At 56.5% G+C, this 26,674-nt stretch overlaps 1 protein-coding gene across 1 annotated transcript in view; it reads left to right on the plus strand.

Moving 5' to 3' along the window:
• Window positions 1–44: 44 nt before the first annotated feature.
• Cul4a (cullin 4A) overlaps window positions 45–26,674 on the plus strand; it is a 32,684-nt gene continuing 6,054 nt past the window's right edge. The window contains exons 1-18 of the mRNA XM_076872140.2: window positions 45–227; window positions 389–504; window positions 8,087–8,190; window positions 11,454–11,523; window positions 12,167–12,240; window positions 14,516–14,678; window positions 15,047–15,136; window positions 16,383–16,465; window positions 17,869–17,936; window positions 19,651–19,769; window positions 20,110–20,302; window positions 21,291–21,395; window positions 21,534–21,644; window positions 21,745–21,830; window positions 22,072–22,179; window positions 24,423–24,536; window positions 26,167–26,272; window positions 26,406–26,578. Coding sequence (XP_076728255.1) covers window positions 80–227; window positions 389–504; window positions 8,087–8,190; window positions 11,454–11,523; window positions 12,167–12,240; window positions 14,516–14,678; window positions 15,047–15,136; window positions 16,383–16,465; window positions 17,869–17,936; window positions 19,651–19,769; window positions 20,110–20,302; window positions 21,291–21,395; window positions 21,534–21,644; window positions 21,745–21,830; window positions 22,072–22,179; window positions 24,423–24,536; window positions 26,167–26,272; window positions 26,406–26,578 — 2,031 coding nt within the window. The 5' untranslated portion in view covers window positions 45–79. The remainder of the gene's footprint in view (window positions 228–388; window positions 505–8,086; window positions 8,191–11,453; window positions 11,524–12,166; window positions 12,241–14,515; window positions 14,679–15,046; window positions 15,137–16,382; window positions 16,466–17,868; window positions 17,937–19,650; window positions 19,770–20,109; window positions 20,303–21,290; window positions 21,396–21,533; window positions 21,645–21,744; window positions 21,831–22,071; window positions 22,180–24,422; window positions 24,537–26,166; window positions 26,273–26,405; window positions 26,579–26,674) is intronic.

Raw genomic sequence — 26,674 nt, forward strand, 5'->3', positions numbered from 1 at the left:
GGAGCCGGCGCGCACGGACTGAGCGCCCGGGCGGAGGAGGAGCCGGCGCGCACGGGGCGGGGCGGCGTCCGGCCCAGCCATGGCGGACGAGGGCCCGCGGAAGGGCAGCGTCTCGGCGCTCGTGGGCCGCACCAACGGCCTCACCAAGCCGGCGGCGCTGGCCGGCGGCCCCGCCAAGCCGGGGGGCGCGGGCGGCTCCAGGAAGCTGGTCATCAAGAACTTCCGAGGTGGGTGCGCGGCGGGCGAGGGCGGCGGCGCGCGCGCGGACGCGGCCTCGGCCTCGGCCTCGGCCTCGGTCGCGGCCTCGGCCTCCCGGGCCGCCAGCCCGGCCCGGGCCGGCCCGCCGCGGCTCCCCGGCGCCGCCGTCCGCTGACCCCCTCTTCCACAGACAGGCCGCGGCTGCCGGACAACTACACGCAGGACACGTGGCGGAAGCTGCACGAGGCCGTGAGGGCCATCCAGGGCAGCACGTCCATCAGGTACAACCTGGAGGAGCTGTACCAGGTGAGGCCGGCGGGGCGCCGCGGGGGGTCGGGTGGCGGGCCCTGCGGGGACCAGGCGGGCGGGCGGCGGGTGTGGCCGCCCCGGTCCCCGCGCTGCGAGTGGAGTGTCCCTCGCCTCCTCCCCAGCGCTTGGTGCTTAACGGTTGGAAATAAGGTTTGCGAACTTACTTTGTTACACTTAAAGTATGACCTCCCATTTCTAAGTAGGGAAAAATGGCCAGAGGCACATTTTGCCTTTGGATGTTTCACACAAATCACGATTTTTTGATGACATGATTTTACAGAATGAGGATCAAGCAGCCTAATGTCTACTTTTTATGTAACAATAGAACATGCAACTATTTCTATTAAGAGCCTTGAGTTTTAACATTTTTTTGTATTAGTTATTACCAGTGAGGACATCATAAAAATCATAGAGTACAAAAAAGAAAAGTTTCATCCCCTATCCCACCACCCAAAGAAAATTATAGGTTGAGCATCTCTAATCCAAAAATCTGAAAGTTTCCAAGATCCAAAATTGTTTGAGTACCTGCATGATGCCAGAAGTGAACATTCCACACCTGCCCACATGTTAACGGACTGCAGTCAAAACAGGTTCAGCTGAGCATGGTGGCCCAAGCGGGTACTCCCAGCGGCTTGGGAGGCTGAGGCAGGAGGATCACAAATTGGAGGCCAGCCTGGAGAACATGGCAAGACCCTCAGCAACTTAGAAACCCTTGGCAGTCACTGATTGGCTCTCTCTCCAGGTGGACAGGAAGTACATGTCTGTCAGAAACCTGCTTTTCAGGTGTCTGCACCCGTGCTCTCCCGCAGCCTGTGAGTTCTAGGTGTACATGGAACAACTCTGGTCTCAGTGTTCTCAGAGGTGCAGTAGGTTTCCAGTGGTTCTGATTTGCATTTCCCTACTCATATAATCATCTTTCTGTGTTTTGGGTTTTTTTTTTTTTTTTGCCATTGCTTATATCATCTTTCATAGTGTCTCCTCATGTTTTGCTGGGATGTTTTTCTTATTGAGTGTGCGGGCTCAGTGTCACTCAGAATAAAAGTCCTGCGTCAGCCTTGCACAGGCTTCTTCCCAGCATGTGGCTTGCCCCATCCCCTTGCCATGCTCCCTGAAGAGCAGGGGTTGTCGAGTTTGAGCCCGTCATGCCTGCTTGTCCTTGTCCTCGTTTGTGATGGGCTCCTGGGTCTGAGGACTCTGTCTAGTGTAACACCACAGAGGTGTTCTCCTGTGACACTTCAGTGCTGGGGTGTACGTCTGGGCTCACGATTTTCTGTGTGTATGTGAGGCTAAAGCCAGGCGTGGCATGCCCTGCAGACGTCTGCTCCTCCTGGCACTGCCCGTAGAGAGCTTGCCCTTGCCCCCAGTTGCTGTGAGTGCCTTGTCAGATGCCTTTGTCTGGGATCGGGCATGATGAGTGGGAAGAGGTGGCTGCTCTGGGTCCTTTGCATTTCATGAATTGTAGTTTTCTATTTTCCAATTTCTACCAACAAGTCTGCTAAGATTTTGGTTGAGTTAACAAGTAATCTGTAGATCAATGTGGAGAGAATTGGCGTCTTAACTGTCAATCGTAGGGATGGTGCTTCGTGTATTTATAAGGTCTTTTTTCATTTCTCAGTATTTCCTAGATGCAGTGCAGGACTTCCATCTTTTGTGAAATTTGTTCCTAACTGTTTCACATTTTGATGGCATTATAATAGCATTTTAAATGTCGGCTTCAGGTTCTCACTGTGATGTAGAAGTACCAGTGGTTTTTGGATCTGGTCTTGCTTTTCGCCAACATTGTGTGCTTCTGTGGGTTTTCTGTACCTTCTGTTCTGCACACACGGTGTCTTGTCTGAGTGGAGCTGGTTTTGCTTTCCTTTGTCATCTGTATGCCTGTTACATCCTCTCCTTACCTCACTGTCCTGTTGGAACCTGCACAGGAGGGGAGTGGCCTGGGGACAGGCAGTCTCCTGGTCTTGGGAAGCTTTCCCCCTTTGCCTGTGAGGGCCAGGCTCCGAGATGAGGAGGTTCCCTTCTCTCCTAGTTTCCTGGGAGTTTTTTCCACATCTCTAGAGGGATGGTAGAATTTCTGTTTCTTAGTACATTAGTTAATGTTTTTCCTAATATACAGCCAGTCTTGTTTTCGGGTTGCATATGTGGACCTGATGTGTTATCTGTTTCTGCGTGATGATGGGTTTGCTCTGCTAACGTTTTGTTGACTTTTGTGTCTGTGTTCGCAGGGACCCACTGATGTGTTGTTTTCTTCTTGCATCTTTGTCCAGTTTTGGTGTGAAGAGTAATGCTGGCCTCAGCAGTTAAATGTTCTCTCCACTCTGCCTCCTGGGCATTTGTGCAGAAGGGTCATTTCTTCCCTGGGTGTCAGAGAGGACTCCTGGTGGGGGGTCTGGCTCTCATTGCAATCAGTGCCTGGGTTCACTGCTGCGCTTGCTGCCTCTTCTTCAGGGTCCTGGTCTTCTGCCGCACCTCCTTTGCTGGTACCCCACATTTCCACTCCCTACTCAGTTTGAACCTTCTTGCATCTGCTGTGTTTCTGCTCAACCTGGGACACGTGGGGTTTAGTTGTAGTGGCCATTTCATTGGCCTCACTGCCCGTTCTGTCTTCCGGTCTGTTCTGAGCTGGGTGGACTGGCTGGTTTTCCCCCACTAGCTTACTTTCCTACTTCTTTCACATCTGGTCATCTTTGATTGGATATCAGACATGAGTTGTAACTGGTGCCCTGGATTAGTTTTATATTCCTAAAAATATTTTTGACCTTTGTTCTGACACAGTTAAGTTATTTGGAAGCCGATCTTTGTGAGTCTGACTTCCAGGATTTGTCAGGCCTGGCCAGAGCAGTGTTGTGTTCTCCTGATGCACCGCTGAGGCCAGGTGGCTTCACTCCGGCTGGTGGGAAGCTGCTCCCAGGGCTGCTGCTTGCATCTTCTAGAGGTCTTTCCTGGGCTGGGTAGTTTCCTCACCCAGGGCCAGACCCTGGCCAACATTTGGGACCCTGGAGCTCTCCTTGCTCATCTCCAGAGCCTCTGGCCACAGCTCTCTTCTCAGGGCCCTCATCTGGGAACTCCCGACAGGAAGCAGAGCAGTTGGGGCCTGACTCCACCTCTCGGAGGTCACTGTGTTTCATGGCCCAGAATCCAGCGCTTTGTATTCTGTTTCATTCATTTCAGCAGAAGTGTTGGTCCAGTCCCTTGATTCTGGCCAAGTGACTGCTTTCACTTACTGCCCTTGGCCAGAAGCAAGAATCCCACCAAGTATCTGAGCACACACAGGCTCTGGTTTAATAGATACCATAGCTTCTAGCCGAGGCTGCCGCTCTCTAGGGCAGCCACCTGGTGCGGGCTGCCCGGTGTCTTCTCCTCACATGAAAGTCCTTTGCCACGCCTCCTGAGCAGTGATAGAACAGTATCACAGACATCGTCATGAGCATCGTCTCCAGGTGTCCTGAGTTTCAGTTTGAAGTTCTGAGGGCTGGGAATGCATACCCCAAAACGTCATCACAGACTCCCCCACTGAGGCAGGTTGTCACACTCCAGGGTGTGTGCAGTCCAGGCTCACATGGGACTTGTGGTCACATGGTGGCGGTCATCCCTGCAGAGAAGCACTAGTGAGTCTGAGGTCAGCCCACAAGCCACCTCTGGTGCTCTGAAATAAAGTCCCAGCTTTGGCTCCGGTGGCATAGTCTCTCCCTTGCCAGGAAACCTCGTGTGTGAGCGCCAATTCTCACCAAAGTTGAAAAGATCTTGGTTTTGTGCGTGGCTGGGTCTCCCTGCAGAAGTTTCTCATCTATGCTGGCCCGGCAGAGATAAGCCTGCAGCTGAGACCCTGTCCTCTGGGGCCCTTTCTGATGCTGGAGGAAGGAGAGGAGACAGGCCCTCACCACCCATCCATCCACCCATCCTTCTGAGGTTCTTTGAAGGCCTGGATCTTCTACCTTTGCTCCTGAAGACCCGGTGGGATCCACAACTCCCTGCTGAAGAAGGCCTATGGGAAATGCAGGCTGTGCTCCCCAGAGCTGAGAAGGGAGGCCTCGGGCTGGCTCTGACTGGACAGGAGCCCTGGCGGCAGCTCTGAGGGAGCTGGCCCCATCTCCTGGGCAGGGCAGGAATTGGGAAGTGCTGGCATGGACAGCTCTCAGTGAAGGATTGCAAAGACTGAGGTGGAAAGCCATAGCGTGGAGGACAGATGGGCACATGACTGGATGGGCTGGTTGGAAACAGAAACACGTTAATCAAGAGTGGATTCAATTGTAAGTTGATAAAAAACAAGGGAGAATGGACCGTCTCCAGTACCTCAGGCCTAACAGAAAGGATGTCACCACCAGCCACTCTGCACTGGGGCACTGTGTGCCTCCTCAACTGGGGCCGTGAAGGCGCCACGCTGGCAGGCGCACTGGGAGACTCCGGAGTCTAGTCCTTACTGCGCTCTGGCTTGTCCTCCTGCCCCTCCAGGCAGGAACCTGCAGGGATGACATGCTGGGAGCAGCCGTCCCTCCAAGGTGTGACGGGGCCTGTTTGTCATTGTGCTTACTTCCCAGACACTTGGGGGCTGTGGTGGTGTCCTGCCTGCCCTCACCTTAGCCCCTGAGGGTTCACACACAAGCCCGTGTCCTCCCACACTGGGTGCCCAGGTGAGATGGGTGCAGGGAGCCCTGCCCACAGCTCCCTCCCACACTGGGTGCCCAGGTGAGATGGGTGCAGGGAGCCCTGCCCACAGCTCCCTCCCACCACTGGGTGCCCAGGTGAGATGGATGCAGGGGGCCCTGCCCACAGCTCCCTCCCACCACTGGGTGCCCAGGTGAGATGGATGCAGGGAGCCCTGCCCACAGCTCCCTCCCACCACTGGGTGCCCAGGTGAGATGGGTGCAGGGGGCCCTGCCCACAGCTCCCTCCCACACTGGGTGCCCAGGTGAGATGGGTGCAGGGAGCCCTGCCCACAGCTCCCTCCCACCACTGGGTGCCCAGGTGAGATGGATGCAGGGGGCCCTGCCCACAGCTCCCTCCCACCACTGGGTGCCCAGGTGAGATGGATGCAGGGGGCCCTGCCCACAGCTCCCTCCCACCACTGGGTGCCCAGGTGAGATGGGTGCAGGGGGCCCTGCCCACAGCTCCCTCCCACACTGGGTGCCCAGGTGAGATGGGTGCAGGGGGCCCTGCCCACAGCTCCCTCCCACCACTGGGTGCCCAGGTGAGATGGGTGCAGGGGGCCCTGCCCACAGCTCCCTCCCACCACTGGGTGCCCAGGTGAGATGGGTGCAGGGGGCCCTGCCCACAGCTCCCTCCCACCACTGGGTGCCCAGGTGAGATGGGTGCAGGGGGCCCTGCCCACAGCTCCCTCCCACCACTGGGTGCCCAGGTGAGATGGGTGCAGGGGGCCCTGCCCACAGCTCCCTCCCACCACTGGGTGCCCAGGTGAGATGGGTGCAGGGGGCCCTGCCCACAGCTCCCTCCCACACTGGGTGCCCAGGTGTGATGGATGCAGGGGGCCCTGCCCACAGCTCCCTCCCACCACTGGGTGCCCAGGTGAGATGGGTGCAGGGGGCCCTGCCCACAGCTCCCTCCCACCACTGGGTGCCCAGGTGTGATGGATGCAGGGGGCTCTGCCCACAGCTTGCCATTCTCTCTCGGGGCCCTGCCTGGGCTGAGTGCTGGTTCAGGGAGGTGCTCCGCTTCTGTGGCAGTGGACACTTGAGCGACGTCTGGGCAGCAGGAAGGCAGTGTGTGGGGCCATGTCTGTGCTTGCCAGCGTGTGCCGTGGCCCTGGCACAGCCTGCTGCACAGCCAGTGCTTGATGGGAGAGGGTCTTCCTGCTGGGCAGAGAGGAGAGGAGAGCCGCTGGGTGCTTCAAGATGCCAACCCAAAGCCTCGTCAGAGCAGGGGCCACCTGCATCCCAAGAAGCCCTTGGAAATCACTGTTTGAGAAAATGAAGAGAACTCCTGTGGAGGGCAGACTCCTGCACTGTGCTGCCCAGGAGTATAGCGCAGGAGCTTCCAGGACCCCTGCCAGGGCGGCACTGATGAGCAGGAGGAGACCCAGGAAGACTGGGTCATGACTCGGCTCCCCTACAGGGTCCGACTGCCTCCCTTGAGAGGTCCCCAAATCCTCGGTAGTAAAACCAAGGTATATCCAGGGTGCTTCCTGTGAATAGTGTGGGTTGAGTCAGCCTTCAGTCTGCAGTGACAGCCTGCCGCCATGGGGACCGGTGTGGGGAAGCGGGCTCCAGCTCAGGAGGGGCATTCAGAAGACATCCTGGCCAGGAGCTGTCTGTGAAGGACAGTCATGCAGCCTGTCTTGGTCGTTGCAGTTTGTGGCAGCTGTGTCTGTGGGAACCACTGGTGACTGACACTAGAGCAGAGCTTGCCTGCAGCCATGGGGGTTCTCAGGAAGAAGGTCCCAGGAGACCTTGGACTGGGTCACAGACACGGCAGGAGGAGTGGGGAAAGCTGGGGACAGCGAGTTGCAATGGGGGTGGGAACCCTTACTTCTACACTAAGACAGATCGTAGGGGAAGTGTACCAACTCCTTGTTCTGCAAATGGTAAATCTGCTTCAAAGAAGAGATTCCGACGTTTAGCCATTGGCACCCTAGAGCAGTTGTGAATGTTCCTGTCCTGCACGGTGGTGATCAATGCCCTCGATGTGGTTAGTACAGTGTCTGGCAGTGCTGATGTTAAGTGTTGGAGTTAGCACTACTACTTTGAGTGTTTTGATGGCACTTTACGTTTTTTCCCTAGGAAAACATTATGTTTTAGTTAAATTCAGATTCTTTTTCTGCTATATCTCAATTCTTTATATCCTATCCTTTCAAATGATTCAAAACTAGTTGGTTAAAAACACATATTTCTGTGTATCATCTTTCACATTTGAATTAAATGAGATTCTGGATTTGTACGTAAGATTTGAAAGGAGGCTTTGTTAGAACCAGTAAGAATGCACAAATGTTAGCCAGGTATGGTGGTGCTCATCTGTAATCCCAGTGCTTTGGGAGTTGAGGCAGGAGGATTATAAATTCAACACCAGCCTCAGCAATGTAGTGAGATCCTCAGTGACTTAGCAAGACCCTGTCTCAAATTTTAAAAAAAATCCAAAGGGCTAGGGATGTGGCTCAGTGCTTAAGCGCTCATGTGTTCAACCCTCAGTGTCAAGAAAAAAACAAACAAAAAAAGTACAAACATTACTTGAAGTGAATAGAAATATTTTAAGAAAAAAAATTTGTCTCAAAAAGTTGCCTGTTTCTTCACTAAGACAGAACTTGGTGAAGAGCACATGGAGCCACAGAGGGCGAAGGAGGGCTGCTGGCCTGGCCCACATGGCTCAGGAGTCCTCTGGGAGCTCCTCCGGGGGAGGGGACGGCCCCTCTGCTGCGGTCCCTGGGCAGGGCACACACTGCAGGCCCAGGGAGCAGAGCCTCCAGGATGGGGCTGTGGCACCACGCCTGCCCCGGGCTCCCTGGGGACCGACTGCAGCCAGGCTCAGCAGATACAACAGGAGCAGCAAGGCCCCTGCTGGGCACAAGGGGTGACTGCTATAGCGTCTCAGCCAAGCCGCTGTTCCTGCCACTGACGACTGCTCCCTCCTGCAGGCTGTGGAGAACCTCTGCTCCCACAAAGTCTCCGCCACGCTCTACAAGCAGCTGCGCCAGGTCTGCGAGGACCACGTCCAGGCTCAGATCCTCCCCTTCAGAGAATATCCTTTTGTGGCTCGTGAGGCGGCTGTCCATTTCCTAAGTCTTTAAGACTGGATTGATGGGATAGAGAACTGGTGCGTGTCCTTAAGGTCAGAACCACAGCACTCAAGGGCCCTTCATGCAGAAAGCAGAAAGCTGACATTTGTTTTAGCTTCTGCTTTGCTGGCAGGAGTGGAAAGCAGCCTGTCCATTGTGCCTATGCCTGGTTGAAGTGTTTAGGGAAAGTTCTGGAAGCGTCTCAGTGTTGATTCTGTTCCTGGCTCTGTAAAAGCCACCTGTCCTGGTTTCATGGGATGTGCAGCGAATCCCAGGACAGATGACAGCTCAGACTCCGGCTCCTATGCTCAGTCTTGACCCAAAGCCCAGGAATCAGTGAGGCTGGTCCAGGGGTTGAGGGGCACTCAGCCCTGTCTGACCAAGGCCCAGCTTTCCTGCTGGTGTGGGCTGGGCACTCCCAGCTGCAGGTGGCTTCTCACAGGGTGGTCATGTGCTGCCTCTGTCCCACCAGGGCTACACCTCATACAGTGGAGGCCGTGCAGGGTGATGTCCATGGGTCTCGAGTCAAGGGGACGGTGTCACCAGGCATGTGCTGCAGACCGGGAGGGCCTCTGAGGAGATCCCAGCCACTCCCTCTGCTGTGGCTGCCCCGCCCTGCTGGGCCACGTTGGCACGCAGGTTCCGTCACCGCACAGGCTGTGTCTTCATGTTCCTGGGCCCCGTCTCCACCTGTAGAAGGAGGGTCTGGGACCCCCGCTTTTCAGTTCTTCTGGCTCAGAGAATCCTTGGCCCTTTCCCCTTTGCCCTCATCTTGGGTGGGTCGGGGCGACCTCAGGGCAGCCTCAGTTGGTTGGATGTTGAGGCCCTGGCATCCAGGACCAGGTTCCCCCACTTAGGCAGGGACTGTCTGGCTGCCGGCGTGGGTGTTGAGCTCTCCTGCAGCTGTTGTGTACGCCTCCACCAAACTTTGACAGGGCTCCGTGCTGCTGACTGTGAGCATGTGCAGGATAAGGCAACCGTGCATTTGGGAACCTGCCAGTGCCCAGGCATCTCAGGACACACCTGTGGGTGCAGAGCACCCCCTGCTCAAGCCCTGCCCTTAGGGGTATCTGCCTTAGGAGCCAACACATCATCTCCTGGGTTTCTCTCCCCCACTCCCAGTTTGCTTGAAAACTCCTTCTTGATTACCTGCTCAGATCACCCCCTGCCAGCGAATCCTGCCCTGTGATTGACTGAAGTGTCCGTTCATTCAGTTACTCAACAAGTGCTTGCTTCCGGCTTCATGTACTCATACTGGAAAGCAGAAAAGTGACTGCCCTGCCTAATGCCCACTGACGGTGCGTGGGCTGCAGACCTGTGGTAGAGCCAGGGGCCCAGTGTTTCCTCTGGTGCTATGACAAAACTGTGGTGTGAGACTCCCCACTGTTTCCATAGAAGAGGACAGAAGACACTCCACATGCAGTATCCTCCTAGCTGTGTGGTGCCTTGGGGTCAGACACGGTCAGTCCTGGGTGTCAGGACAGCACGGCGCTCGGCAGCACCCTGGACAGCAGGATGGAGCAGAAGGCAGAGTGTGGAGGGCGTTCTGGGAACCTTGAACAGTCTGCATGCCTAGTGCTTTGGGGCTGTGATAGAGGTTATGGGTGGGACCAACCAGGAGTGCACTGGAGGAGTCGGACTGAAATCCATGACATGAGTAGCTGACAGAGAGCCAGGCCTGATGGTGCACACCTGCAGTACTGGCACCTTGGGCGGCCAAGGCAGGAGGATCACAAGTTCAAGGGCTGGGGATGCAGCTCAGTGGTAAAGTGCCCCCGTCTAATCCCTAGGACCACACACACACAAATGGGATCAGACTGTCCTGTGAGGATCGCTTTGCAGAACAAAGACAAACGAGAATTAGGGGCCAGTCACAGGCCCGGAGCACCAAGCCCGCCATTTCTGAAAGGGCCATCACCTGCCAGCGTCTGGCAAGGCCCTGGGAAAGGTCTGAGTGGAGTGGATTCTGTCCCTTGAGGTGACAGATGCATGACAATAGGCATTCGTGCCACAGAAGTCCTTGTGAGCTCTGCAGCCAGAGTGCCTGGTGGCCGCGCTGAGGGTGGGTGACATTGGACCCCTGTGAGAGAGGAGAGGGAGGTCCCAGGCACCTGTGCAGAGGCCTGCCCAGGAGACAGGAGCCCCCAGCAGAGGTCAGGAGTGGCTGCTGCTGGTCTTTTCCAGAAGTGCGAGCCATAGAAGGTGACACCAAGGTAGGGGCCCTGAAAGCCAGGGCTCTGACCTGTGCAGAGGGTCAGCCTTTGAGTGCAGACAGCACAGGGAGGGCCTTTTCGGCAGGACGGCAAAGTGCCTGGGCTGTGTGCTGGGCTGCTCCTGGACAGGAGTGGGTGGCAAGACCGTGTGACCATCCTGTTGCTATGGAGAGACCAAGAACACTTTGGAGAGGTTCCCAGTTCAGAGGGAGGAGCCGGCTGCCGAGAGGAGAGAACCAGAGAGGGCCGGGGCTCTTGGTATGGAGCTCAGCGCAGTGTAGACCCGGGTCGCATGGGATCTCCCCCTGAGGCCTGGGCTCTTGGTATGGAGCTCAGCGCAGTGTAGACCCGGGTTGCACGGGATCTCCGCCTGAGACTGGGGCCTTTGATGGTCCTATAGAAAGACAGTGTGTTTGCAGGCTGTAAGGGGCCCACCAATGTCTCCTCAGCTGCCAGCTCCTTCCAGCCGTGCATGGGCACCCTCGCAGCCAGCCCCCAGAGCCTTCAGCAGGGCTGCCTCCAGCAAGTGCCCTTTGCTGGTTGAGGCTGTGGTCCAGCCTCCTGCCTGTGCCCTGGTTCCCCTGGCAGGTCCTGGACACACCAGCAAGGCCGTGCAGGAAGCAATGAGAGACGGGAGAGCAGGGGAGCGGAGGGGTGAGGACGGCTGTGGCCAAGGGTTTGCAGGGTGTGCCTGGGTTGATGTGGGTGAATGAGCCACACTTGTGGCTTGGGGGTGGTGCCCTCAGTTCCTTGGGGCTGCTGTCACACAGTCCCTGGAACTAGGTGACTGTAAATCACAGATGCAAGGCTAGAGGTCAAGGTCAGGCACCCAGGTCAGTGTCTGGTCAGGGCATCTCCTCCTGGCATGCCCATGCAGAGGAGCGGGCAGCTCTTGGAGTCTCGTGGACTTTTGGACACGGGGAGGAGCGCCAGAGCGTGGCTGGGGCGGCAGATGTGGGTATGGAAGGTCCAGGTGGCGCTGTGCCCGGGAGGTTTCCTTAGCACCTCTGCACAGACGCACTGGACAGCCTTGTGTTCCTGAAGAAGATGGACACCTGCTGGCAGGACCACTGCAGACAGATGGTGAGTGTGGGCCCCCTGACGCAGCCCTGGGGGAGCACCAGTGAGCAGGACCCTGCCCTCCCCCAGGAGGGGGAAGCCGGGTGGCTCCTGGGGTTCCCCCAGGGGCTGCAGTCTCCTCTCTCCGGAGCTGGAGGAAGTCTGAGGTATACCGACTAGTGTGACTTAGTGTGGCCTGACTGTTGGGACCTGGTGAGGGACCAGGGTCTTCGAGGGTTAGTGCAGACTGAGTACCTGCTCCCTGGGGTGCTGCTCTGGGCTGGAGCTGGGGGACATGAGGAAGCCTGCTGGTGGACCTGGGCACCCTTCTCACCTGATTCAGGAGTCAGGTTGCACAGGTGCCCAGAGCCTTGCCGCAGTGGGATAGGAACTAGGCTGGAAAGCTGGGGGCCTCCAGCAGTCTAAGGCGCTGTGACACGCTAGGCGGGAGATGACCAGGCGTAAGGCCACTTCACAATTCCACAGTCAGGGTTGTCGTATTAAGAGCCCAAGGTCAAGCACAGCAGAAGAGTCAACTTCAGCAAGTAAGGCCTGGGGGGGGGGGGGCGTCATCTTTCCATCAAGAAGCAATTGAGCTCCACAGTGGCGCACGTGGCGGTGCCCAAGAGGTCTGCTCTGGAAGGACAATTGCTCTTCTGGTCCCCAGATCATGGTCAGAGGCATCTTCCTGTTCCTGGACCGCACCTACGTCCTGCAGAACTCCCTGCTGCCCTCCATCTGGTGAGTGCACTGCCCTAGAGCATACCTTGGCTTTAGCTGCCTGGTCAGCCGTGGTCACAAATGCAAACACAGTCCAGCTGGGTCTTCACCAGTAGAGAGGGCGAGGTGGACCTGGACTTCCTCGTGCCTGCCTTGGGCTCCGTGGCCCACCGCTGGCCTGCTGTGGGGTGAAGACTCAGGGGCGTGGCTTCTCCCTCCGGTGGCCTGAGCTTGAGCCTGGAGCAGTTTTGCAGCTAAAACTGAAGGCTGCTAGCACTTGCCCGGGCATGATACCCAAGGGCCCCGTGGGCCTGCCCCACCGCCGACAGGGTCTGGCCTCCTGGCACAGATGTGGCTGCTCGTGTGTAGGCCTGTCCTTCCTGCCTTTGCTGCTTGTCCTCTCCCTCCTGCAGGGGCTGTGCAGGGTGGGAGCCCCCCCACGGCTTCCCTAACTGTGACGAGCTTGAAGCAGAGGCCTGTCTAACCAAGCCCTGCCTCCAAGTCACCTTGTTCTCTGTTGATGTAGTCCACTGCTTTCCCACTTAACAATAAAGTGACGTTGCACTCTGCTGTCCTTTGCCCCGGGGCCGCTCGCTCTGCCGCCGCGTCCAGGTGGTGTGGCCGCACTGCTGCTTTCCCCCGCAAGCCTGCTGATGTGTTTCAGGTACTGGGAGGCTCTGTGGGTCTGGGCCTTCCTTCGGAGGCACTCCCCTTCCTTAGCCCCATTCCCGTTGCTGCTTGACTCCTCTGACCTCTTCTGCCCCCACATCTCGTACTAGGTGTCCACGTGAGCCATGAGATGGTGGGCCCTGTACAGAAGGAAGCCGGGTGCACAGCAGGGATGGGGGTGGCAGCAGTGATCAGGGCACTCCGGGCAGCGTTTCCTCTGTGCAGGGTGTCACTGCTCCTGCAGCCAGCAGCGGGGTGCCCAGCACCACCAGGCATAACCATTACCACCCCTGTTCTATGGAAACTAAGGCACAGGGGATTGGAGTTACCTGCCCTGAGTTGCCAGGATCCCTGGCTGAACTCTTGATTTGTGGGTAATTCATACCGTCGCTCGTCACATGAGCATGTCTGTAGTGTAAAGCAGGCTAACAACCTCCAGTCCATCATACGGGCCAGCAGAGGCCCCGTGCCTGGGTGCCTGAGGGCAGCTACAGCAGGAGGGCCAGCTGAGGATGGCCTGGGCCTGAGCTTTGAAGAAAGAGCCAGGGTGAAGAGCCTGCAACTGAGACGGTGGCAGAGCAGAGCAACAAGCCCAGCAGAACAGGCCTGGGCGGAGCCTGGTGGCGTCCAGCCCGGGTGACTTGCGCAGGCTCTGCACAGGGCCTGTCAGGAGGAGTGTGCTTGGGCTGCAGTGCAGTCTCTAGTGAGGAGCATTGGCCCCCTGTCTGGTACCACCTCCCATGGCACAACTCACACATCAACTCCCCTTTCCACAGTGAAGGAGAAAGGTGCAGAGAGGTTGAGTTCCCTGCCATACAGCCAAGAGCAGAGCTCAGAGTCAAACCACGTAGCTGTTGGCCGCCCATGGCCCTTGGCTGCTCCAGCCAACGCAGGCAGTTTCTCTCCAGTGCACAAAAGACCCCGGTGTGTAGCACACTGCACAGGAGAGTTCTCTGGTGTGCTGTGCAGTGGTGGGAGGGGGCTCTGGCCCGATGTGGCTCACGACCTTGTCCACTGTAGCACTACACACCACCCCTGTGCTCACACACAGCCCCATTGCTGCCCTTGAAGTAGGTTGTGTGGTTGGAGCCCAGTAGCTGAGTTTGTCCACCTTCTTCGGTGGGGTTCAGCAGTTAGGGACCCGCAGGAATTCTGAAACAGTTCAGAGTTTGTGTCAGACAAGTCTGGATGGTCACCCTAGCAGCTGCATCACCTCCCCCAGATTCCAGGCTGTGAGTTGAGGACTTAGGACTTTAAGGTCTGTTGTTGGAAGGGACCCACCCCAGGTACCAGGGCTCTGGTGCCTGGAGAGGGAGCTCTGGGGTCAGCAGCGGGAAGAGGACAGGTCCGATGCCAAGGCTCCCCAGGAGGAGCAGCTGAGCTGGGCTTGGGCCAGGAGTTGTGCCCAGCAGTGATTGGACTGTCGGCTACAGACGCGAGCTGAGACCATACCTCTGCTTGGGATGGTCAGCTTGACCTTTCCAGGAAATGAGCATCCTGTAGGGAAGGAGACAAGGCATCCTGGACTGGCCAGAAATAGTTGCTTTTAATGTCAGGGTCCATGAAGAGCAGCCCCTGATAGGGCTTATGGACAGCTGGAGTCTGTTGTATCTTCACCATTATCCAGGGACATGGGGTTGGAGCTGTTCAGAAACCACATCATCAGTGACAAGATGGTTCAGAGCAAGACCATCGATGGGATCCTTCTGCTGATCCAACGGGAGCGCAGCGGTGAGGCCGTGGACAGGAGCCTACTGCGCAGCCTGCTGGGCATGCTCTCGGACCTTCAGGTGAGCTTCCCTGTGCAGGAAGAGGGAGGCCATTAACTTTTAAGGAGGGCGTGGTACTCGGGCTGACCGTGTACCAGGAGCCACTGGAGAAAGACTGACAGATGTGAATACGTTAAAAACGATAGTTATCTTTTATAGCAAATGTATCGTAAAATCAGGTGACAGAAGTGGAAATAAATACCAATACACTATAAAGGACAAAGCTACACCCTTTAATGGGCTAGCGCCCGCAGGGGAAAACCCAGGACAGTACTTGGGGAGCCCTGCGCAGGTGGAGTGGGCAGCTGGGCCCGGGGCTGCCGCAGGAGGCGGTCCCTACCCCTTGAGGCTTCGTCACTGAAATTGGTCACTGACCTCTTGTTTCTTAGGTGTATAAAGACTCGTTTGAGCTGAAATTTTTAGAAGAAACGAATTGTTTATATGCTGCAGAAGGCCAAAGATTAATGCAAGAGAGAGAGGTGAGACCCTGAGGTGCTTCTGAATCTCCTGTCCTGTCTCTTTAGCTGTGCTCTGGTGCAGCGCCTCAGGGTCACCTCCCCCTGCCCCAGGGCCTTCTCCTGGGGAGGAGCTGGGTTGGCCAGAGTGCCCAGTGGTGAGCTTATTCCCATCCTGGTAAGGATCTGCTTTCCTTCCCTTCTCTCAGAAACTGCATTTCTGTCTTCCCCCTACAGATAAAACCCACAAGACATTTCCCAAAATAGTAAAGGATCTCAAGTTTAATCAGGGAAAATGAGTAAATCCTAAACAGGAAAGAAAATCCAAAGTTTTTCATCTCTAGGAAGCATTGGGGAAAAATTTCCCCAAATCCTTACTTAGCCAGGCACAGTGGCACATGCCTATAACTACAGTGGCTTAATTTTTAGGCTGAGGAGGAGGGTCCCAAACTGAAAACCAGCCTCAGCAACTTAGCGAGGCCCTAAGCAACTCATTGAGACCCTGTCTTTACTTATTTATTTATTTTTAAATGTTTATTTTTTAGTTCATTAGGTGAACACAACATCTTTATTTTATTTTTATGTGGTGCTGAGGATCAAACCCAGTGCCTCACGCATGCCAGGCGAGCACGCTACCAGTTGAGCCACATCCCAAGCCCCAAGACCCTGTTTTCAAATAAAGTCTTTTAAAAGGACTGGGATGTGGCTCAGTGATGAAACACCCCAGGGTTCAGTCCCTGGTACCAAAAAAAAAAAAAAAGAACTAGTACCAGCTTCCCAGATACGTGAGCACAGCCCTAAGGGACCCCACTGGGCTGACCACCCTGTGTCACCTGCAGAGCACAGCGCGGACCCTGGCTGGTCCCAGGCCTGTTTTGGAAGGGAGCTTCGCGTGAGACACAGCCTGGCAGCAGGTTTGGGGTCACGTACGGCATCCTCTGAGACTCTGCGTGATGTAGGGTGTCAGCTGCCTACTGGCTGCTGTGCCTGGGTGCAGGGTTGTGGCAGGCCCAGTACCCTCCTTCCAGATGACACTGCAGGCCATGGGCCTCAGGGAGGGAGTGACGCTGGGCAGGGGCAACATCAGCGCAGCCTGGGCCTCCTGAGGTGATGGTTCACCTCCCAGCTGACTTTCACGCCCCCGGCCCCTGTAGTCGTCAATGTTTGTCTTGAACGTACTCTTCTTAATTTACAAGGAAAGCAGGGTTTGGGTTCTTGGGTAAAAGCAAGGATCTTTGTGCTACTGATGTGTTCGGTGTTCCTTCGGAAGGTCCCTGAGTACCTTAACCACGTGAGTAAGCGCCTGGAGGAAGAGGGAGACCGCGTGATCACGTACCTGGACCACAGCACACAGTGAGTTGCTCACGGGCCCTGTGCACGGAAATCAGGTGCTTTCCTGCCTGGTGTTGGCTCCCCGCAAGTGTCCCCACGAGTGTCCCCACTCCTGGCACACTTCTGCTTCTGCTGTCCATGCTGTGCTGTCACTATTGAGCGCCACGGGGAGCGATTCCAGCTGAGGACTTGGCTTCCTGTGGAGGGAGAGGCGCCTCGGGGGCCCATGGCGGAACACACCCTTGCCCTGAACTTTTTGGCACACATCATACGTGGCTGCAGTGCACTATGGAACAGTCACCTTGTTTTCTCTTTCCATGGTCTCTTTCTTGAGGCCAAGGAGTAACGAGGGAAGGGGGAGTGGCCTGAGTGTCCATTTCAGGGAAACCGAGCCCAGGACTGGACAGGAAGGGGCAGAGGTGAACATGGTCACGTGTGCAAAACTCAGCTCCAGGGTGGAGGGCCAGGCAGGAGGAGAGAGGAGCAAGGTCTCCAGCAGACAGGGCGCAGGGAAGTGCCCATGAGCCAGTGCAGCCTGTTCAGAGGACACATGGGGGAGCCCACGGCCGCGTCTGCCAGAGCCGAGCTGCGCGAGCATGGGCAGGGACGGGGGCAGCGCCGGAGGCCGGCAGAGGGCAGCAGGCTCCACGAGTCTTCACTGCCCTGCCCCCTCCCAGGCAAGGTGTGGAGGAAGAACGCTGCCCAGCCAGTCTCCGTCCTCCATGGGCTGCCGCGGTCTTACACAGGTGGCACGTGGCAAAGTTTCCTGCCAACTCTCAAGTGAACAGACCTAAGGTTGGCAGCCTCAGGATCAGATCAGACCCTGTGATGTGAAGAGAACCAAAATGGGGTTGAGCCATGGATAATGGACAAGCACTAGGAGATGACCTGTGTGTCCTGTGGGCGTGGTGTTTCGCCTGCCGAGTTCCAGACCCTCAGGCGCCCACTCTGTGTGGCCCTTGTGCACTGCAGGTGGGGGTGGGGACATCCAGGAGATGCAGAATCCTGTCTAGTGGAAACAAGAGGCAGAAGTGGGTGTGGGTCTTGGGGCTGCCACAGGAGTGAGGGCGAGGAGCCTGGGCCCGGTCAGCGAGGTGTGGGGAGAAGGCCGTCAGCACAGCAGGGTCGCAGCCTAGGCTGCCACTCGTCAGGAACAGCAGCGTGCCCCAGGCTGGCCCAGAGCAGACCAGCCTGCCTAGGGCCCCACTTGCTGCTCAGGAAGCAGCTCCAGGGCACAGCCAGGGCGCTAGCTGCCAGCCAGCGTGGCCGTCACCCTGGGCACCTGCTCTCTGCCGGGCCCCACCGTGCCGTTGAGCAGGTTGCATTTAGAATATTGAGAAGGGCCAGCAAGAAGCTGGGCTGTGGGCACCTTGCCTCGTGGCTGACCAGTCCTGTTCCTGACCTGGCTCTCTGCGGTTTTACAGGAGACCACTGATCGCCTGTGTAGAGAAGCAGCTGCTGGGAGAACACTTGACCGCGATTCTGCAGAAAGGTCAGTCCCTGTGTGAGTGGACATGAGTGCTGGCCTCCCCACGAGCAGGCAGGGTCAGCCTGGGGGGCCGGGCACGGCTTCTCACAGGCGTCGGGAATCTGCAGCGAGCACCCAGCCGGCGGTGGAAATGTGGGTGGTTGGGAGGAGCGGCTGGGCTAGCCAGCCCTCCAGCCCAGCAGCCGTGCAGGGAGCTCGCGGGGGCCATCTGGGAGCAGAGGGACTCCCTGTGCAGACACCTGTGCTCCTGGGTATCCTGCACATGTTGAGCCGGTGGCCATCGAGAGCCTCAACAGGTGTGCGTGGCCCATCGTTGAGTGGACGGCCAGAACCGTGACCCACCACACATAGGCACATTCCTCTTGGTCTCCTGAGGAAGAGAACAGGCTCCGCACCTTGCATGTTGCTTCCCTTCCTGAAGTGGCCCTGACCAGCAGCCTGGCCTTTCAGAGCCCCTGGCACTTGGTCATTCTGTGACTTCCAGGTGTTCAGGGCCGTTCAAAACCCATCTTAGATGCATTTGGGGCTGCAGCTCTCCCAGGCCACTGGTACCTGGGGTCCTGTCTGGGTGGTTCCACGTCATGACCACACGTGTTCTGGCTTGAGCTCTGCTCCGTGGATAGTAGCCCTGTCCCCAGCGAGACCCATGAGCAGAGGACCTCCAGGTGCCAGCTGGGGAAAGCTGAAAGGGGAAGCTAGGTGTCCCTGAGCATCAGTGGTCAGAGAAGACCCTCGGCACCATCAGGGCCTGCTCCATGGCTGACACTCATGCCTGAGCCACGGTTCCAGTCCCAGGGGTTCCCACCTGCACCCCAGGAAACCAGCACAGCTGCCTGAGGACCTCATGCATCATCCACCCAAAATCTATGTCTTGTAAAAAAGGAATCTGTCTGTGAGAAAGGAAGACCCCACGGAGGGCAGAGGTTGTGTGCATTTGTTTACTGCATACTTCGAGCAAAATAGTTGTAAGAAAATGGCAAATTTTATGTGTAAAAGCTTATTCTGGATTTTGTTAGAAGCTTTTAAAACGTATAAGATTTTAAATTCTTAAAATTTTTTAAAAATTTTTCAACAAGACACTGTTTAGGGTTTCAGGAAAATAAACTAGAAAACTAAAAAGCAAAGGTCTTGTTTGCATGAGTAGACAAGGAGTGACATGAGATGTGGCAGGCGCTGGGGACTCTGGCTGCAGCTCAGCAGCTCTCTCACTGCCTGTGTTATGCAGGCCGCCTCATGCCCAGGTGTTGGGCTAGGTGCTGGGTGTCTGAGAGCTCCCGGCCTCCCCAGCCCAGCTGCCTCTCCAGGTTTAGAACATGGCTGCAAACACTGAAAATCTAAAAATGCCACATTGGTCCTCAGAGTGTCTGAGAAGTTTCTGTCTCAACTTATTATGCATGAGTAGACCAGTCCACTAAAGATCAGATCTGAGTTGATCTATGCAAACGTTTTTACTAATGGGTCAAACCGGAGATCAGATAGCCTGCATGGTGGGTCTCCAGGTGAGTATCTGGAGTGCTTCTCTGGCTGTCGCCCCAGTACTGGAACAGGAGCGCCGGTGGCATGAAGAAGTCAATGACACATCTCCCAACCTGGGAAACCAGGCCCACCTACCAAGGCCTACCTCAGTGTCCACCTGGGCCAGATCACCACACAGAGACAAGCAGCGCGCTGTGTGCTTCTTGGGGTACTGCCATAACCCCCGCGTTTCTGCATGTAGGGCTTGACCACCTGCTAGACGAGAACAGAGTGCCTGACCTCACGCAGATGTACCAGCTGTTCAGCCGTGTGAAGGGCGGGCAGCATGCGCTGCTGCAGCACTGGAGCGAGTACATCAAGGTGCGTGGGAGGGTTGCGAGTGCCGGGCAGCAACTGCCTATTCCTCCAGGTCCCCGCGCAGGGAGGCTCATGCAGCCTGCTGGGTCACTGGCATGGACACTAGCTCAATCCCACTGTGCCTTGGGATGGCAGGACACAGGGCCTCGCCTGCTTGGGCAGCACTTTGCAGCAGCTCCCTGCGTGTCCTACTCCTCAGGGGCACTGCCAGGTGCCAGCTCAGGACCCCTCAGCCCACCCCAGAGCCTGCCCACCCCAGGATGGTGGTTAGCATCTGCAGGCAGTTCTGGTGGCCCTAGGGGGCACTGCCTGACTCTGGCATGGCACCTGGTTGTCTTTGCAGACTTTTGGGACAGCAATTGTCATCAACCCTGAGAAGGACAAGGACATGGTGCAGGACCTGCTGGAGTTCAAGGACAGGGTGGACCACGTGGTGGAGGTGTGCTTCCAAAGGAATGAGCGCTTCGTCAACCTGATGAAGGAGTCCTTCGAGGCCTTCATCAACCGAAGGCCCAACAAGCCCGCCGAGCTCATCGGTACGCGTGAGAAGGGAGCCAAGCAGACCAGGTTCCCAAACGTTGGGCTCCTTGTTGGGGGCTCGTCGTGCCCTGCGGGTACACAGCATGTAGAGGCTGCACCTACGTGTGTGCCGTTCCACGAGGGTGAACGTAGCCTCCCCAGACAGGTCTGTACTGCCAGGCTGGGCGCCAGTGTGCTCTGGAAGGGTGGGCGGGTGCTTGGCCTGCGTGTGTGACTCAGTCTTTCCTAGCCCTTTACCTTCACAACTCGGCATGGAATAGGATGGGATTGGGGAGACTTCAGAGGGGACAGCATGTGGCTGTTTGAATAATCACCTTTGTATAATTATTTCAACAGTATGAAAATAGTATTTTAGAACTCAAATTTTACTAGCCAGTAAAAGTGTTTTGAATCTGCAGTAGTAAAGGTCAAGGGGTCCTGAAACACAGGGGTTCGGAGTCTGTTGACTCTTGGTGTAAAGCGGAGCAGTGTTCACCAGATGGTTGTGTGCTTGTCTGCACACTCAGAATGCCCCACACTGAGGAGTCCTCATACGCCCATACTGACACTTGGATTTAGCCTCTTGAAGCCCTAAGAATTCTTCTGTGAGAAGGTCACCTCTGGGCTTATTTCTTGGCCCTTGAAGTTGGACTTTCCAGCCTCTGTGCAGTAGCAAGTCGGGAACCCAAGTGGTTAAACTGGAGTCAGTTTCCTTCTTGATTTGGGTTAGAAGAGAGAGTTCAAGCCCCTTTGTGACTTTGTTCAGGCTCTGGGGGGTGTTCGTTTTTGCGGAACTGAAGATTGCAGATACTTACCCTTCAGTGCATGGGTGTCATTGTGGAGAGGTGCTGTTCAGGGATTGCCTGAGGAAGAGAGGCAGGCCCGCCGCCCCTTCTCCCTCTCCCTGTCCCTTCTGTGTGAGACACAGGGCCTGGGCGTGTGAGGCAAGCACTCTGCCACTGAGCCACAGCCACACGCTGTCCCAGCTCACTCTTGCTCGCACAGCCAAGCACGTGGATTCAAAGCTTCGGGCAGGCAACAAGGAGGCAACAGACGAGGAGCTGGAGAGGATTCTGGACAAGATCATGATCCTCTTCAGGTTCATCCATGGTGAGCACGGGGTGCTGGGGGCCCAGGCTATCCAGGGGGTCTTCTGGACAAAGGCCCTGAGACAGGACAGCACTGGCCTCTGTGGCCATGGTGCATCCTCAGCCTGGACGTCTGTGTGCTCTCCCTGCTTTCACACAGGCAAAGATGTCTTTGAAGCATTTTATAAGAAAGATTTGGCAAAGAGACTGCTCGTTGGGAAAAGTGCCTCTGTTGATGCTGAAAAGTCGATGCTGTCCAAGCTCAAGCATGGTGAGCCTTGGGGGCAGAGGGGGGCTCCTGGCCCTGGGGCAGCGGGGCAGGCTCCTGTGTCTCTGCTGGGACACACTGCTTGATCTCTCCTGTGTCACAGAGTGCGGGGCTGCATTCACCAGCAAGCTGGAGGGGATGTTCAAGGACATGGAGCTTTCCAAGGACATCATGGTCCACTTCAAGCAGGTGAGCAGAGTGGCTTCAGTCAACACTGGTTGACTGGGTCTAGCAATGTGTCCCATGGGCCATGGTCAGAAGAAGAACAATTCTAGTGTTGCTGGGACCTGGCATTGGCCTGAGTGGTCTGTGTTTTGGGCACTGGCACGCCTGCTGACACTTTATCTTGAAAACCACCCATTTCCTCACCGGTCCACCAAGTGTCTCTGATGACCTTCTAAGCTCACTGTTTTGGACCCTGTGTTTTCAGCACATGCAGAACCAGAGTGCCCCAGGCCCTATCGACCTTACCGTGAACATCCTCACCATGGGGTACTGGCCCACCTACACACCCATGGAAGTGCACCTGCCTCCGGAGGTAAGCACGGCCCTCACGTCAGATCCACTGTGCTCCCACGCTGCCCTGGAGCGGGGTGTGCATCAAGACGTGCTCTGTGGTCTCTGAAGAGCGGGGCTTGGAATCGACCCCGGTGGCCACAGTGGATCCACCTGCCTCAGAGCGTTTGCTTCCTAAGTGGCTGCTGGTCCACTCACCCTTCAGTCTGCTGGGGAATGGGGAAGCCTTCGGCCTTGACGTGCAGGTGGCAGGCAGAGTCCCATCCCGCTGGAGGAGACCCTGGCAGTGGGAGTTCCGAGTGATGGGGAAGGTGGCTCCAGTGGGCCAGGAGGCTTCCTAGACAGTGCCCACGACTGTAGTGAATGATGAGGGGGCTCCCAGCTGGGGGCTGGGGTCCTCTCACCCGTGCCTGCCGGGCCCAGTGCACCCTGCATTGGAGGCCCCCGCCGTCCCTCAGGAGCCTCTCTGCAGCAGCTGTGCTGGCTCCTCCCGAGACGGCCTGTCGTGGCTAGAAACCCTGCAGGCCGCTCCCAGCAGGCCTCCTGTGGCCACCCGTTTCTTACTCTGAAGGAGCAGGTGCAAGCCAGGTCCAGGAGCGCCCACGTGAGCGCTGCCGCGTGGCGAGTCTCTCCTATGCCTTGCTCCTGGTCCGTGGGGACAGGTGTGCTGTCCCCTCACCCTGAAGGCTTCTGTGGTCTCTCCCAAGAGCACCAGAGCCCCTGTCAAGCCAGGCAGGCCCAACAGAATGCCTGTCCCAGCCGCCTGAGAATGTCCTTTACAGCATCTTTCTGGTGCCCCAGTGTAGCCCAGGGTGCAGGCACAGGCAGCACCACGTCGTCCTCCTGACAAGGAGTGGGCATCGTGCTACCCACCCAACACCGAGGGAGTGGCGGTGGGTCCAGCCCTTTCTCTTGGTGGTAGTGATAGGTGGCGGGTGTCTTTGCTCTCCAGCTGTGTCCTGCACGGCTCTGCCTGGGCTCATCCACCTGAGGGACAGGGCTGGATTCCCAGCTCCGTCCTGCTGCTGAGGAGCAGCTTCCGTTGGAACCAGTTTTCTTCATTTCTCTCACTGCTAGGAATCCACGGGTCCTTGGTGCTCCCTGGTGTCTGCTCACACCACCCCAGGCTTGCTGGACAGGGCTCCTCTTGGTTACCACCCTCATCCCAGGTGCTCCCTGCCATGCTTTGCAAGCTCTGAACTGTAGTGAAGTGCGCCCTGACAGGCAGGCCTCCCTCCTCCAGGCCCTTCCTGGCCAGTCTGCACCAGAGGCCTCACGTCACTGCAGCCGCAGCCACCCCACTGGTGCTGACTCTGGCTCTGGGCCCTGTACGGCTTTCCACTGTAGCCCTTCTGTAGCCACCAGGTCACCACCTCTCGCAGTTGGGTGAGGACATTGCACTTTTCCACTCAATGACGGGCATTTGGGTTGTTTCTGCCCAGGGGTTATTAGGAATAATGCATCTAAGAAGATGGGGTGCAGATTTTTATTTGAACATCTGTGGTCACTCCTGGGGAAGTTCCTCCATTAGCATCATGGGCTCATCTGGAGCCCCTCCAGACCGTCCCCACATAGTGCTCCACTCCACCTTCCCTTCAGCAGTCACGGCCTTCTACATCCACCACTTCCTCACCAGCACTCTTCGCCTGTCCCCAGACAAGTGCATGCCCTATACCCAGCAGCCGGTCACTTTGAGAATATTTGTCTTGGTCTGTTTTCTGTTGCTGTGACAGAATGCATAAGACCAAGTTCTTCATAAAGACATTTCTTTCTTTTGGTTCTGGGAAGAGGCCAGGAAGCCCAAGGTCAGCGGCTGTGTCTGCTGAGGGCCTTCTTGCCGGGCAGCATAAGGTGTCAGGTGGCGGGGGGCTGGCAAGAGTGACTTGCAGTGCTCACCTGCTGCCAGCCCACTGAGGCACTTGTGCCCTGTGGGCAGGCTCGCTGTGTCAGACACCACTCTCACCACAGTGCAGCGCAGCTTGTCACCGTCCTCTGCCCAGGTGTCAGGTGTGGGGAGGGAAAGCTGGGACCTGAGCAGGTCAGGGCATCTGGCTGCGGGCACCATCTCTCTGTCCAAGCAGGAGCCAGGTGTGACAAGAAACCCCAAGGTTGGGATGAAGGGCATGTTCACAGGTGATGGAATCACGAAAATAACTTTGAGAACACAGGGCCGCACTCTGATTGAGCTGCCGGAGACTGCAGAGGCACCGCAGTGGCCGGTTGTCAGCCAGTGTGCTCAGGCTGCCCATGTCTCCGTGCCCTCAGATGGTCAGGCTCCAGGAGGTGTTCAAGGCCTTCTACCTGGGCAAGCACAGCGGACGGAAGCTGCAGTGGCAGACCACCCTGGGGCACGCCGTTTTAAAAGCAGAGTTTAAGGAGGTAAGTTCTTCTCTACCTCACGGCGTTTCACTTTGCATTGTTCGTGCAGTGTTGGGGATGGAACCCAGGGCCTAGCACATGCTAGGCAAGCGCTACCACGGAGCCACATTCTCGAGCCTTTTATTATAGTTTATTTAGAGACAGGTTCATGCTAAGTTGCCGAGGCTGGCCTGGAACTTGTGATCCTCCTGCCTTGGCCTCCCTAGTCACTGGGGTAATAGGCGTGCACCACCACGCCTGGCTGTTCATGGAACTTTTTAAATTGTCATTGAACCTTGATAGCAAAGAAGGAGATGTTGTTCGGCACAATTGAGCCCTGGGTTTTCTAGGTCTGTGAGCTGAACTGTAGTTAAGGGTTGGTATGATGTTCCAGTCCGTCAAGGGCAGCGTTGGTGTAACTGGAACAGGCAGAGACTGGGAGGTGCGTTCTGCTTCTCGGCTGGCCAAAGGGTTGCAATTCAAACACAGGAAGGAGGGCTAGGCGCAGTGCAGAGGCAGAGCATCGCCTAGCACGTGTGAGGCACTGGGTTCCATCCTTTGCACCACATAAAATAGATAAAAATTTTAAAAAATTAAAAATACAGTAAGATGTCACTTCTGACCAAGGGACTGACTGAAACAAGGGGAGAGGCCTCATGGGGCATCATCTAGAGTGAGAGTGCCTACTGTGGTAAGAGTGGTCAGCGGAAGGGAGGGCACAGAGAAGGCAGGCTGGTGAGGTGGAGTCCCTGTGTGTGCAAATGACGCTGGGTCACCTACACTATGCAAAATAGTCCCAACCTTCTATTCTGCACAGCTGATACAACATGCCTGTCTGTGTGTGGTCGCATAGGTTTCAGTCCATCTGCGCATGTCCTTGCACATGCTCCTGAGGGCGACGTGTTCATCTGCCATCCAGCCTCTGCCTTGCTAGTGTGCTGCAGTTAGGGCACGGCCTCTGCCAGCTGCACAGCTGTGGCCACCACGCCACTGCACACAGCCAAGCTGGTCCACCAGGTGGCCCTACAGCCCCTGGATGGGCTGTCCCCGTCCCCTCAGTACAGAAGTGCAGCCTCTCTCGGCGGGGACAGGCTCAGCTATTAGCGCTTTGGGCTGTTGGGGACAAGCCCAGTGGGATGGCCTGGCCGACCCAGGCAGGGCCATCCCTGTGCTCCTGTAGGAGGAGCTCTGCCTGCTCACCCTCCCTGGCCACCTCCCAGGGAGCCTCCCTCCTCTGGCCTCAGGTACTCCTGCTGCCACCAGAGGCCCCATAGCTAGAGAAGGTTGGATGGCAGAGTAGCTGCTGGACATCAGTCAGCAGTGTGTCTAGCCATAGATGGGACTTAGGGGAGAATGGACGTGTCCTTCCGCTCAGTGGGCCTTAGGGGAGAATGGACGTGTCCTTCCGCTCAGTGGGACTTAGGGCAGAACTTTCTCACTGCTTCAGAAAACATTTTAAGAGAAGAATTGTAAACTGCAATACCAAATAGTGGTTTTACGCTTTTACAATCCATGACCTAATTCCTTCGTACTTGGTGGTATTAGTGAGTTCTTCGTCCCTCACAAAAAGTTTGAGAGCAAAATGCTTCTTCTGTGGTCTGCCTGGGTGCCCGTGTGCAGCTCTTGCAGCAGCGATTCTGTTTTCTTACAGGGGAAGAAAGAGTTCCAGGTGTCCCTCTTCCAGACGTTGGTGCTGCTCATGTTCAATGAGGGAGATGGATTCAGCTTTGAGGAGATAAAAATGGCCACCGGGATAGGTAGGCAGGCTTGTCAGGACGTCCCAAAGCCTGTGCTCCTCCGGGAGTGGTGGCGGCCTGCCTTTGCCTCGTCTTCGAGGCTCTCATTGGTTCGTGCCGACCTGTGCTTGCTTTTGCTTTGCCTCCCATGCAGAGGACAGTGAACTGAGAAGAACGCTGCAGTCCCTGGCCTGTGGCAAGGCGCGTGTCCTGATCAAAAGTCCCAAAGGAAAGGAGGTGGAGGATGGGGACAAATTCCTCTTCAATGCAGAGTTCAAGCACAAGCTGTTTAGAATAAAGATCAACCAGATCCAGATGAAGGAAACCGTATGTACAACACTCTCTTTTTACTTGGTACTCAGCAAGAGATCATTGGTTTTCATAGTGATTCTAGACAGAGGTCCAAAGCATTTTCTAAAACTA

This window comes from Callospermophilus lateralis, chromosome 12, assembly GCF_048772815.1.
Source record: "Callospermophilus lateralis isolate mCalLat2 chromosome 12, mCalLat2.hap1, whole genome shotgun sequence".
NCBI lineage: Eukaryota > Metazoa > Chordata > Mammalia > Rodentia > Sciuridae > Callospermophilus > Callospermophilus lateralis.